Below are 13994 nucleotides of genomic sequence, written 5' to 3' on the forward strand. Positions count from 1 at the left end.
TTAGAAATGACCATTATATCCTGAAGGAGACACAATTTCAGTTCAAAACGGTGTGCCTTGTGATTATGGTACTGTGCCTCACTGTTGGATGTGGGACTAATGATTCAGAATATGGGTTGATCAGCTCAACAAGACAGGCTATTACTTCAACTTGTCATGCGTCTACTTGGGCTTCACTCGGCATATGAGTGTTAGGACTGTTCTCGTGTTTCTGTTGACACATCGGGTTGTGGGCACGTTTCCATTGACACACTCTCGTCAATAATCTCTTTTTGCTTTTTTCGCCGAGCGAAAATCAATGTTTCACTTGCGCAAAAGGAACTGTGGATGGAAACTTGGGAGGAAGCCATGAACATGGCAACTCCGTCGGGCGATGTCTGCCTTTACTCTGTGATTCATTTCAAGGTAAAATAAAACACTGGCTCCATGGGAACAGCACTCAGCACGGCCACCAAACAGTCACTGCTGGTCCTGAATGAGCTGGAAGCGGCTTCATCCAGACACTCATCCTGGAGGCGGAGCTGTGCGACTACGGATCATATATGAACCCAGACACGGGGCGCTTGATGTTCCGACATTTGTGGTATTTCCACAACAAGTATAACGCAGAAATAGTTGTTAATGTCCCATGGTTGATAGCGGAAATGAAAACTGTTTTACAGGAATGTGACCGGGCTATGTGCTGGTAACTAGCGAATTAACCACAAATTGTTGAGCGAGTAAAATCAGGTAAAAAATGGTTGCGAATATTCAATTCCAACCGCTGAAATCTTTCTTTGGTAATGCAGAAGGACATGAGGTTGCTGGGCTCTCGCATAATCAAACAGCGGACACGATAGCCAGGTCAACTTCTTCTGACATTTAATAAGTGGGACCCCAAGATGGCGCGATTGAGATTCTGACGTCACGTGAATACGCTCTATATAACATAATAAAAAGATAGGACAACGTTCACTGTCCGCCTCGCACCACATCAACGTCCCTTTCATTCATTTAGGTTTCACTGCGAATCCCCACTGGCAGCGAGACGTCAGTAAATTGCCTTCAGCTGGCTGACTGACGGCAAACATTTACTGAACCAAAATAGTTTTCTCGTCGGCTCCACGGGAAGAAATCAACATTGTACATTGGCCCGTGTATTGATTACTGATTTTATTTCCCCTCCCAACGTAGCTAGTGAGGGGAATCCGTCTGAATGAAACCAGACAAGCTCACAGACCGGAAGCCTTTGTCATTCCATATAGATACGGTTACATTTCTTATTATAAACAGCAGATTATTTGTATAATTTAAACATCCGTACGTCACAAAGGTCTTTCCATCACTGACGAGACCCACTCCAGATTACTCAACGAGATTATTTGGGTGGACGCTCTGATGTCTTGTTTGTGTGATCACTTTGTGCTTATCCCCACAAAGACGAGGCCACCTCACATCCATTAATCAAGAGAGCAGAGTGTGATGGAGTAGTAGAGGAGGAGAGGAAGACATGGCCAGACAGGCCTAATCATTCTCCAGCATTAATGTAATTAGTTATGACAGGTGTATATTAATCATAGCTGGGGTTGCTCTAATGCTTTGGAAATGTGTTAACCACCAAGCAAGTTTTCAATTAGCGGCGTAATGCTTTTGATAGCCAATGCCTTGCCAGATGGGCTGAGTGGCAGCAGCACACCGTGACGGCTTCAAGAAACAGCGAGAACTGACAGAAATTAACTCGCACAATGGGAAAAGTTTCCACCTTTTTAAAAGTAGCTGGAGTAGAAATACACTCCTTTCTGACACGCACATTTTAAGGTTTAGCTGATGGCAATTTAACACGTCGGTCACATGTCTGTGCTTGTTCAGTTATAATCTGACCCATTTATTTCCAACCGCATATATGAATAAATCCATATCCAGAAAAGCACAAAAAGGTCATAGTGCTAAGACGAGAGGCCCAAGATAACTTCTAAACTGTCGAGACTGTCGGGCAGAAAACCTCACCTTCTCAACTTTATTACACCATTTTTTATTATCATTATACAAAATGATAAAGTGGATTCACTTTGAGAAGCGGAGAGGAGTGTCCTGTTCTCACGTCAGCGGGGATTCATGATAATTATGAAGTTGTCGTCTTGAGAGCTTTAACACAGAAGACGAATATCACATGGCACAATTTCTTTTGACTTTTTTCGTTGCTTTAAAAAAAAAAATACACTTATATTGTACAACAGAGGTACAACAACAGAGGTTCTCTTTCAACAACGACAAAGGCAGAGCAGATCCACTTTTTCCTTTCCTAACTTTCACAATAAAAGCCCAAGACATACTACTTAAGCATCTACCAGAGATAATTCACATTTACCCAGAGGATTGAGCTAAAAGTAAACTTATTTAAATAACTTACATTAGCTCGATTTATACAACAATCTACCTCAGACAGACATATGTGAATCCTTTCAAATCACTTATTGAAAAAGTGCTGCAACTGTTGCATGTTGTCATTGCTGCAGATAGGATAGTTTTGATGCAACGTTTTAACAGTCAAGTATTTTGCTATGCTGTGTCATATATTTGTGCCATACCCCTGGAATGAAAAGTCCTAAAAGCTCAATATTTATGAAAAGAAAGATAATTAGGATAACAAGTACACAACAAAATACCTTTACAAACTCACACCTCAGTTCTATCACAGGAGGGCTGAGTAAATATTCTCCCATTATTTATCGATAACTTATTTGAACAACTCAATGAAGACTACAGTATAAATGAAGACTACAGTATAAATGTGCGCATTCTGAAAATAGTTATGCATTGTTATTTCTGTGAATGTGACGGAGGAAGTTGTAGTTTTAAAAGCAGTTGTCTAACAAAGCATCACCAACAAATCTCCGTTGTAAATAAGACATATTACGAGTCAGAAACAGGGAAGACAAGTGATCGTAAAAGTGACAGATAACATTTGACACTGTGAAAAGGCCTTCGGAGCTTATTGCTGTCAATCCTAAAACACTGACACCGTGTTGTACGGGTTCATTTGTATCAACGCAGATATGGAAAAGTAAAAAGACCGTCGTCACTTTGCTGGGTTCTTGTGAGAATTGGGCATTCTATACTTCACAGGCTGTTCTTATTACTAACATTTTATTTTTCTACAACAAGCATGTGAAGGAGAAGCACTTGAGTCTTATGTGCCATTGCTTGAAGTTAAAGGTATTATGTGGAACATTATGAAAGTCCTTGTTATTCATGACACCGGTGGCCGTTAAGTGAACTGCAGTCAACATCCTGTTGCTCGCGTGTTAACTAGCTTACCATTTTAGGAGTTAGCTAAAGTTCCAAAAGCAGACAACACCAAAACCATGCTGCATAGCAAAGTTAACATTATCTGAAAAAGTTATTTACTTATGACACATTTATCAATTAGCCCACCTCATCTCTGTATTCAACTCAGAAAACCAATTCAATCCCCTTCCATAGAAATCAATGCACAGTGGTTGTTACAGTGTTTCGGTTACATCACAGTCCTCTCACGCATTGGCAACACAAAGATACAAAATACATCTCATCTTTTTCACGCGGTACCATTAGGGTTCACTCAACAAATGCTTTGGCCTTTTCACGCCCTCCAGACGGGCGCGTCACAAGACGCCTTTAACAATGCATCATGATCCGATAGCAAAAAGGCGACAGGAAGCAGTTGATAAAGTGAAATCGGGTTTTGTAAAATGCCTTGTCAGGTGTCTGTGGCAGCCATTTTTTTTAAATCTCCACAGACACTTCATTCAAAACAAGCGCCAGCTTCAAACAGATGACTAGTTTTTGTTTGTCTTGTGGTTATTTTCTGTATGCTACCCAAGTATTTGCTGGCAAATAAGAAGCCATTTAACATCAGTGACAAGACTCTGAATGTTTAAGCAGCTTGAGTATCCTCAGTTATTTCTGTAAATGTGTGCTACAGGCAAAGGGAAGCATGTATAGACAGTCGGTCTCATTTTGTGGCTGCCACAGCCTCTCTCGTGGTAATGTGTTAGTCTCTCTCTCCGAAATGCTCTTCATCTTTACACAAAGAGATGTGTAAGATGCCGCTGAGGTAAGCACGGCCAGAGAAACGCTCCAGTTTGCATGTTTATGTTTCCTTCAGTTTTACTTTCCTGTCCAAAGACAAGCTGGTCAGAAACACGGTGTTTCCCGACTCTTTTGGGTGGCTTTTGGCCAAATACATGTAGCAGTATGTGCTAATGTTGCCTAGTTTATGACCTCATAAAGTGTTTTGGATTCTACGGATTTTTATGGGCACGAACCGCTGAAAGGATCCTGTATTTTAATGGAAAATAAATCAATAGAACAGAAATGTTTTCAGTTTTCTTTCTTTTTTTGCCCCTTGTTTTTCCACTTGGTCTATTATGAATTACAGTGTTTTGGTGGAGACGAGAGGTGAAAGAGTGGAAAAAAAGGAGGAAAGAATGAGAAAAATTCAAGGCTATTTCTGACAATTTCTGCTTCAGGCCCCGTTTTGCAAACTTGTGCCGGTAGGAGAAGCACAGGTGTTACGAATAACACTGACGATGGCTCAGTTCTATACAAATGGTGAGACAGCATGCACAATAACATGAAATTGCTCAAATATTTTATTCACAGGGAGAAGAGCCACCGGGAAGCTCCAATGTGTAAATTAAATGGCAGCAGGTTTTTCTTATCTTATTTTTACTCCCGACACAACCTGCCGGGAGAGAAAAGATAACTGTATATCAGCTGTATACCCGACTGACATCTACTTTTCTTACTGACATCGTGTCTCGTAAAGATAAAGTTCCCCATTGACACTGGTAACATAGAGCCTATTTCCCTCTGTGTGTGCATGTGAGTGTGAGTGTATAAGCACTCATGCATGCATGATGTGTGATAGAGATGAAAAATGGCATAAAGGGAGTGACTGTGGATGCATTAGTGTTTACGAGCGCTCATTGTATTCTAGATGTTTGTGCAGGTTAGATGGAGCAGGAGTTGAGTCGTGATGGTGCTCAGTGGTTAGGAGCCTTGACAAAGTCTTCGCCCTGAGGCCCATCGTACTTTGGCCTCATAGTTAGATTTTATTGCATAGCCAATGCAAAGTATATTCACCACATGTACAGCTGTGACAGTGATGATGAAGCAAAAGTAGAGAAAGGACGGTACTGTTAGCTGGAGGCTAACATTCATCAACGGTGTTGAGATTTATGAACTTATAATGCTACTGCCATGTTCTTGTCAACTCTTATCCTCTCGGTATCCTTTTAATGACGACAGCAAAGGTTAAAAAAGGAGCGGCTTCTAATTAAATACATGAATAATGTCGAAAACCCATATGTGACAGAATTGTTATTAAAAGCAGATTATTTAAACTCTATTATATAGTGTATTGGTTGACTAATCGGGTGTTTTAGTCTAAATCTACTAAGATTTATTTGGTCTAGCAGTCATTTTTAGGCTTTTTCATTCTGAATTTCTTGCGTCGAGGACATCCCTACGACATTGTCTAATTATAATCCGATAATGTAAGTCTTTTCACCATATTTACGACGGGTGTCTAATTTGTTTGCACGGTCTGTCTTGAAATATGATTGCAAATCTATTTGATCTTCCAGTTGCCGTGGTTGAATAAATCTTTAATACAGTAGTGCCTTTGATATTTAGTTTCAGCAGATATCATCCTTCCTCAAAAGCTGAAGAAAAACCGGAACATATCCACATTTAGACACATGCTGTATGCTCAAAGGCTGGTGGATGGAAACCAAGATCAGCAAATAGATTTTGAAATGTGCTGCTGGAGGTTAGTCAGCGAGCCGTTTTCATCAAGGCACCTTGAACATCTGAAAGAACACAACACTTGCTCGATATATTCTTTTAAATTAAAGAAACATTTTTTCTTTCTTGCGTCCTTTTTGTTTGAGATAGCGGTGCAGTTTTCTTTTTGCAATCTTAGCCTAAAGTGTACACAATTGAATAAAGGTTTGGAAAGAAGTATATGACCTTTGAGAAATTAGCAAGCAGCAACTATTTAAGTAAATGATTTGGGCTGAAAACGTTTTAAAACCACCCTTTTCAAATTTCAGGAATTGCTGCCTTTTCCTTTACACTTGCGTACATGTGTCTGTTGGGTTTCGTCCAGAAGAAGATATTTGAAGCCCTCATATTGGCCCGAATTGTGACGGCCATTTAAACCAAATTAATTGATCAAACAATTTATTGATTAATCGAGAAAATAATTAGCCGATTAATTGTAGCCCCTGTCAGGTGTGTGTAATTAGTTGTCACAATGCCAGATTTTAAAGTCTGTAAATTCATAGCTTTTTTATAATTTGGATGTATAATCTGAAATCATTCTAGGTTTTGGGGGGTTTAAATGTAAAATGCCAGGCTGAATACCCATGCGCCCTCCTTGTTTCCCAATGATGTCCCAGTGTTTGACGTCATAAAGCTACGAGTTGTGGGTAATTCTCTCAGGCAAAGTCTGCAGAAATGCACACATATGGAAATGTACAGAAAGGGTTCAACATGTCTGCGTGAGGCACCAACAAATGATATGGCAGCTCTGTACCGCTAACAGACTCTGCAGGAGCGTGCCTCCAAGTCCGTGAGTCCTCGAGTGTGGACATTGGCATCGGGCCAAACATTGGTTGACAGCCATTACAAGCCCCTCCCATTTTCTTGTTTTAATTAAGGGCATCATCACCCAAAGGGATAAAAATAGACCCGCTGCTTGTCATCATAGCCTCCAAAGACACGGCCGGTCAGATGGAATGGACTCTTTGTTGCAGCCGCAAGCTACGAATAGCAAATGAATTTTAAACGTCTTTAAATAGAATGATATTATAGGAACCCTCTCAGCAAGGACATTGAGTATCACAAAAGTTATACATGTTCCTCATTGCTATCATAGAGAGTGATGATTCACAAACTCTGCAGGCCAATCTCTGCATTGTTGTCTGGCTTCATCTTGACTTGACCCTTGACCTTTGTGTCGCGTCTTACGGGAATCAAATCGGGGAGAGAACATTGCTTCGTTGCACTTGTGTGTCCTTGAAGTTTTCCAGTGAGCAATGGACAACAGATAATTGAGCAGGCATGCAGGCATACACTCCTCTCTGGTTGCCTGGATGACTCCTGCAGGGACGCAGAGCAACAGAGTGACTCAGGCCAGTTCGCTCCAATCAAATGTTGAACCTCAGTGAGTGCCGGAATGACATGAACAAGAGGCAGAGCACCTGCAGAGGCTTTCATCGCTGCCCCGGGAAGACAGAACACTGGCGAGAGGAAATGCTTCATGACTGTCGTCAAATTGCTTTTCTCTCTGCGTCTACTTTCCATCATGTTTTCATATTTTAGAACACAGGAAGTAAAGCGCGACGCAATGTCCTCTCCTGTATTTTATGCAGTGCCACTTTCAACCGGGGTAGATGCGGGGACTTTTGTAACTGTGATTGACGTACCAGCCCATGCTCATTTCTGGAAATTTAACTGTGATGGAGAATATTCTTCTCTCTCCCTTCACTAGTTCTCTGGCGTATGAGCCAATTCCCGTTCGTGGTGCATCGTGTTTTATGGTTCAGCAGCAGGAAATAGTGTACGGTACAGCGAGATGGTCTCAGCGGATCGCAACAAACTTGAGGATTATGGGATTCTACACAGCAAACAATTCACATTTGAACCAGTGGGAAAGTACAACTTCTGTTTGTAATGTCTATGAAGCTCAACTGTGTTATTAATAAGGAGCTTGTGGGATTCCACTCTTTTCTGCATGAACCAAAACCATGTTGTTTTTATGAGACCGATAGTAAAGTTTTAAAAGAATGGAGGGCAAAATGACTTTGATAGCACACATATACAAATTAAAGCTCGGTGGTGAAGTGGAATTGATTGTTTGCTAAACCCCGCCTCCAAACATGAATTGTCCAGTCGTATCCAAACAGCCGTAACCAGGCAAGGCAGGCTTGTCTAGCTTTTGATTTCTCCACATTTGGAAGCTGAGGGCGCCTCTTGTATGAGTGATGTATTTATTATATTTAAAGAGCTGTTGAGTCTTTCTGTTGGATGTGGAGCTCACACTTCAGCTCCTCTCCAATGTAGCACTTCATTTGCCAAACTCATCGGTTAGTCCTCATCCCAAAAGAGCATGTGACAATAACCATAAAAACCCTGTTTGAAAACAACTTTGCTAGCTCAGCAGCCACATTTGAAAAGAACTGTCTGATATTGTATTTACCCTCATGAATTCTACAACTAATCAGTTTCAAACTGCAGTGCCGTTTAAACATCTTTATTAAAATCTCTTCTACATACAAAACAGTTGACCAATTTTCCAGTCATGGAAAACACCTGGAACATAATTTTAAAAATCACATTTTTTACCTTTAGCTTAGAAGGAACTACTTATCCATCAGATCTCTCTAAAATGGATACGATTGTCATCAGACAGAGCCTTGGTATATTCTGGATCATTTTAATTCTGGCAATAGTATTTTGAATAGGCTTGTTGTGATCATCTTGCATACTAGGGGGCGACTCCTCTGGTCACAAATACTGTCAGATTGGGAAGTCTATGATAAAACGACCCTATGTCTCTAATTTATTAACTCAGTACACACTGTAAAGATGAGTTAATGGTCTCAATCACTAGTTTAACGTCTTCTTCAATACAGCGTGATGTTAATTGAATACATTGTTGTACCATCGAGAGTTAAATAGTCAATATGTAGGGCTCGGCCCCCTTCAACCCTTTCAGTGTGTCACCTCTTTGGTCGCTTTAAATGTCTTATTCAGGATTCCTGTGTACTTGGAGCCACCATCTCGTGTCACTTCTGGTTGCCTAGAGCCAAGATGGCGACCGCCCACCCATAGCACTTATTATATAGTGTCTGTCGTGCATGCTAAAGAGTCTTTGCGTTAATATTTTATTCATGTATAGGCGCAACATAACCCTCGGCTGCACAAGGTAAAGCAAGAGCTGTCTGTATGGAGTCTGTGTTGTTTGGCATGTATCTTACTTTTTGGCAAATTCTTATCCTATTCTAATGCTGACTAAGACAAAGCAGACCCTTCATGAAGGTAAATTTGTGTCTTTATTACGCGAACAAACAAAAAAGGTTTTGAGAGCAAATTTCTGCTCTCAAATAAAAAACCTTCTGCTCTAAAAATCTAAAAATGTGCTCACAAAAAGAAAATCTACGAGTTAAGTTTGCCAACTTACCTCCATGTCCTCCTCGCCAATAGAAACTCATCGCTTCAGCAGCGTAAGCCCCGCCCACTACGTGCAAACTCAACCCGGAGATTTTCGTTTCGAGAACGCAGGTTTTTTTTTTTGTGAGCAAATGTTTTTATTTTGAGAGCAAAGGTTTTTAATTTAATAGCAGATATATTTTTTTTTGCAGAATGAAGACACCAATCTACCTTCATACCCCTTCTCCCTCCTCCCTTTTCCTTCCTCCCTCCTCATCCTCAGCGCTGCACCTACAGCCAGTGATTTACGTCTCCAAAAAGAGGACAGAGGGCAGGTGGAATTAGTGGACGAACGTTTGTGTTCTTTCTTCTTCCTAAACTTGTATTGACATTGTAGATTCCTGTCCTATGGTATGATTTGGGTTCATATGGCGACTTTGCTATACTGCTTAGCTAAAACTCAGAGTGCTCTTGATTCAACATAATGATCATTTTGGATGATGTAGTTCTCAAGATCGTATTTTTGCGATGTCCACACAGCAGTAAACTGATCTGTGAGTTGTGGATGACATCGTACAGCTGAAGATGCACAGTAAATCAGCGGTGTGTTGCTCTCCTTGCTGTCGAAGTCAGTTACTACCGTGCTGGTGTGGGTCATGAATCAGTTGCCGGTGGCTTGCATTGTGCGCTTAAAAGCTTCACGACCACACAAATATAATAATTACGTGCCCATCTGTTTGTTTTAGTACCTTACAAAAAAAAGGAAAAAAGGCAATACCTGGTGGTTGATTACATATATTACATAGATTTTTTCAAGAGAGGAATTTATTTATTCCTACCTATTAAATATGTTGTTAAAGAAATGTTTGTATTACATGTGATCTATTCAATTCAGTATTATAGCCTATATACCTCCTCGCTGGCATTGCACCTGCTGATATTAGACGGAAAGTTGCCAGCCGAGTCGAGTAAACAAAAGCTACTAGCGATGAACGCCATCTCTTCCATGGATGTCACCCTCCGGCCCAACGGCTAAAGTCAAGAAAAAGTTTTCTCAGCCAGGTCCAGCCCCTAACAAAGTCTCGGGAAGAAACCAGAATACAACTCTGGATGGAAAAACTTGAGAATGACCCACCTCCAACTGACATGGGAATACCCCCCACTGAAAACCTCCCCCTGGCCAAGAAGCATCATGGGCTCAATGGAAAACACTCAACCGCCTTAGAACAAGAACGGGACGATCCAAAGATGCTCTGGTCAGATGGGGCTCCAACACTGGCCCAACCACCTGTGAATGTGGACAAGCAGACCATACAATGGAGCACTGCCTTGTCTGCCCTCTACTACCTAACCCTTGCAGCCCAAAAGACCTTGCAGTATTCAACAAAAACGCAAAGGACTGTGTAAAGAAATGGGAAACTGCCATAAAACTATCACGCTTCAGTGAAACGAAAAGAAGAAGAAGTATTATAGCAGGTCAAATAAAACACCTGCTTCGAAGGGGACAAAGGGAGGCTAGTGATAGTACTTGAGTGAAATGGTTGTAAATCAGACTGTGCCCCAGAGGCCACTCAGAGGAAGACGATGGGAAGAGCAGCCACCATGACAACTGAGAAATAAAGACATTATTAACGATGACGTATTCTCCTAAAACCTGCAAATGTAGATTGTTGGAAGCATATCTCCCTTTTGCTGGAGCAAACAACGCTGTTGTTTCAAGAGGCGCCAATTAAATCTCTTCATTGTTTAGCCCGTGCCCGTTCACGTGTCGTGCCAATTGAGTTGGTCCGCGGTGGCATTTGGTGACATTTTGAGGGCGCAGTGTCCAATAATAATCTAATAATTCTAATTCAAAACATCTAAATTAAATGGTTCAGTGTTTCAAGACACAATGTCTGCAGAGCTACCGACACAATATACGCTGCTTTTATCAATATTCAATAGTCAACGTTATGGCTCAACAGTAGGAACATTATTTTGTCCCCATTTGTTTAACTAAATAATTGGTGGGTGGATGAGAAAAGTTATTGGTTGGTAACACAACCTTTATTTATGATTTATTTTTTTGAAAGTTGCTCGCGAAGATAACTCCCCCCCTTGTTAGTATTGTAAGATATTGCCCTTATTTACATTTCATTTTCTCTTTTTGACCTTTTGGTTGGTTCGAGACTCCATAAAGGAATGTGCTGCAGTCTTTTATATTGGATCCCATTATTACCAGCGTTCCTCCTCTGAGGAGGATGCTTCTGTGTGTTTATGTCTATATCTGATTAAAGTTTTTAAAAAAGACTAATATTATTGAGATTAAGGTTCCAGCGGTAGATGCCGCATGTGGGAGTTTTCCCGTTTGCATTCTAATATAAATGAACCTCACTTTGTTATCCTCTTTGGAGACTGATGGCAACCTCTCCTGAACACTAGTGAGGGCGGTTCTGGACCAACCAAATGCTATCTGGATGATTTAATCAACAGATCTTTAAAACCTTATTCATCTGCAAAAACTCACTCAAAAGCACCACCCTTCATCTTTAGGGTTTACCAGAGATATGCGCATAAGTCTTGGAAATCTGTAATATAGCATGAAAAAGAAATTCTCCAAAACGACCGATTAGTCGACGACTGGACGTCGTTTACTGGAAATATCCTCCACCTGAATTTATTTTGACGTGTGGAACTGAATAATATGTGTGTATGCGTCTGTCGGCAGCAGGAAGTGTACGCCGACTTTTCTCTTAACGCGAGCAGCATCAGGACCAGCGAAGGACATCCGCAAGAAACCCTGCAAGCCGGTCGACTTCACAATAGCGGAGAATAAGCATCTTCCTCAGGCGTAGGTTTTTGTTTTGGGCCGCTCGGACATACATAATGTAACGTATCGCCTGGAAACATCGTGGGCGGCAGCTTCAAATCAGTCCGTCTGGACGACTTGAGATGCGGCGCTGCACTGAGGCGGGCCTGCAGAGCCTACTGATTTTTACAACCTGAGAGCTTGTTTCTAACGGGCTGATTGAATTTACTATTGATTATGTTTTTGGCGCATGCGGTGGCAGAGTTCTGTGATTGCTAATGTCGCCCACTGCAAATTGAAGTACCCAACAGACGAGTTAACGTGAACATTAATTTCTCTCGGACGAAATTAGAGAATCTCATTCACTTATCTACCATTACGTTTAACCTACATTAGAGGAACGTGATTGTTTTCTCCCCGGTGACGAATACATTTACTAATGCACACCAAGTACACACACAGACAGACACACACACACGTAATGTATTCACAGAAGAGCCAATCAATATACTTGGTCATTGATTGAGTGCTCTCCATTGACCGAGCACCTCTCTGCTAATAGGTGGAGACTCACTTGTGCATTTTTTGATGCCCGATCCTTTCTTCACAGCGTGCCGACTGAGCTTGCATTGGAAGTTATTCTCCCAGAATTCCGCAAACCAAATATTCCTTCTGTTGTTCTCCAGCGTGCGGCTGATGAAGTAGCGATCAAAACCTGAAAGAGGGGAAACGCTGTTAGAATGTAATATGTTGCGGTTTTTTTCTGTGTTTTTTTTCACATTTCAATTTGCTAAGCGTAATGTAAACTCTATGTTCTGCCCCGGTCTTAGTGGAAAACTTGAGTATTTACTCAAAGCCCAGCTAGAACAGAAGCTTTGCAATCAGGTGTGTCGGCAATCCAAAAGTGGTTTGCTCTTAGCTTGACAGTAAAATAGTTTAATGAAGTCATATCTTTAAGAAGATTTGGATTTATTCTTCAAATGAGGGAAAATATGGGCCGTAAAATAGTCTTGAAGCATGAAATAACGCCTCACTTTAGGGCGGGTTATCTGGGACACGGCTGAGAAGGAGCCCTGCTCAGATTAAAATGAGGGCATACTAAACCCATTGGGGACACAGGGATTCAGGATTCAGACCACTTGCCCCCCCCCGCCCCCCAGTTCCGGCATCCATGAAACGATGCAATATTTCATAATTCCACTGTGCTGTGGTTGATGAATTATCATGCTATACGTGCTATCTGATGAATTTCCTCTGGCATTGAAGCTTACAGTAAAGATCTCCTGCTATATTGATGTGGTTTTCACATGGCTACATCATGCTAACGTGTGTGCAATAGACAATTATATTCACATTTATAAAATAATAATATAAAATCACACAATAATAAAAACGTAGGGAAGATATGGCACAATCTTAGTTTCATCAACATTGAAGATTAGAAACAGTGATAATATCCAATGTGGTGGAAAACAGTAGATGGTCAAATTAATGTTCATCTCACGCTCTCTTCTTAAAAATCATTTATATTGAATGTAGAGGATGGATGCAGTTAGCGGAGGCAACCGTACACTGAAATAAGCAGAAAAGAAGAACAAAAAAAGAAATTTTTATGAGAAAAATAAACCAATAAGAGCTTTCTAGCATGTGTTTATGAATACCTTTTATGGATTGTCGTTTGGGTAGAATGGTGACGGCGCCTTCGGCCATCTCCTCCTGGTTCAGTATCGGGGTGATTTTGGAGCCCCAGCTGTCTGAACCGACCCAGATGAAATGGCCGGTTTGATTGGCCTTCTTGGCTGCTTGGAGGAGCCTCCTTTGGGACAGAAGGAGGAGAGCGCTGGTTTTTCATCGTAAAAAAATGTTGTGTCGACGTGTATTTACTGTACACGCGCACATCCGGTGATATATATTGAAAGAAGGCTCCTATTTGAAATGATAATCCTAAAGATGAAGTGTGGCTGTCACGACGGGCGATTCCCCTAACTAGACTATTCTATTCCGAGTCAGGACAAAGTTGCACCGA

At 41.2% G+C, this 13994-nt stretch overlaps 1 protein-coding gene across 2 annotated transcripts in view; it reads right to left on the minus strand.

Annotated features, from left to right (window-relative positions):
* Nucleotides 1–13994, minus strand: part of LOC130199669 (metabotropic glutamate receptor 4-like) — a 135569-nt gene that overhangs the window by 21309 nt on the left and 100266 nt on the right. For both annotated transcript variants that reach the window (XM_056423372.1, XM_056423373.1), the window contains exons 4-5: nt 13630–13784; nt 12543–12683 (exon numbers count right to left, since the gene is read on the minus strand). In XM_056423372.1, coding sequence (XP_056279347.1) covers nt 12543–12683; nt 13630–13784 — 296 coding nt within the window. The remainder of the gene's footprint in view (nt 1–12542; nt 12684–13629; nt 13785–13994) is intronic.

Source organism: Pseudoliparis swirei, chromosome 9, assembly GCF_029220125.1.
Source record: "Pseudoliparis swirei isolate HS2019 ecotype Mariana Trench chromosome 9, NWPU_hadal_v1, whole genome shotgun sequence".
NCBI lineage: Eukaryota > Metazoa > Chordata > Actinopteri > Perciformes > Liparidae > Pseudoliparis > Pseudoliparis swirei.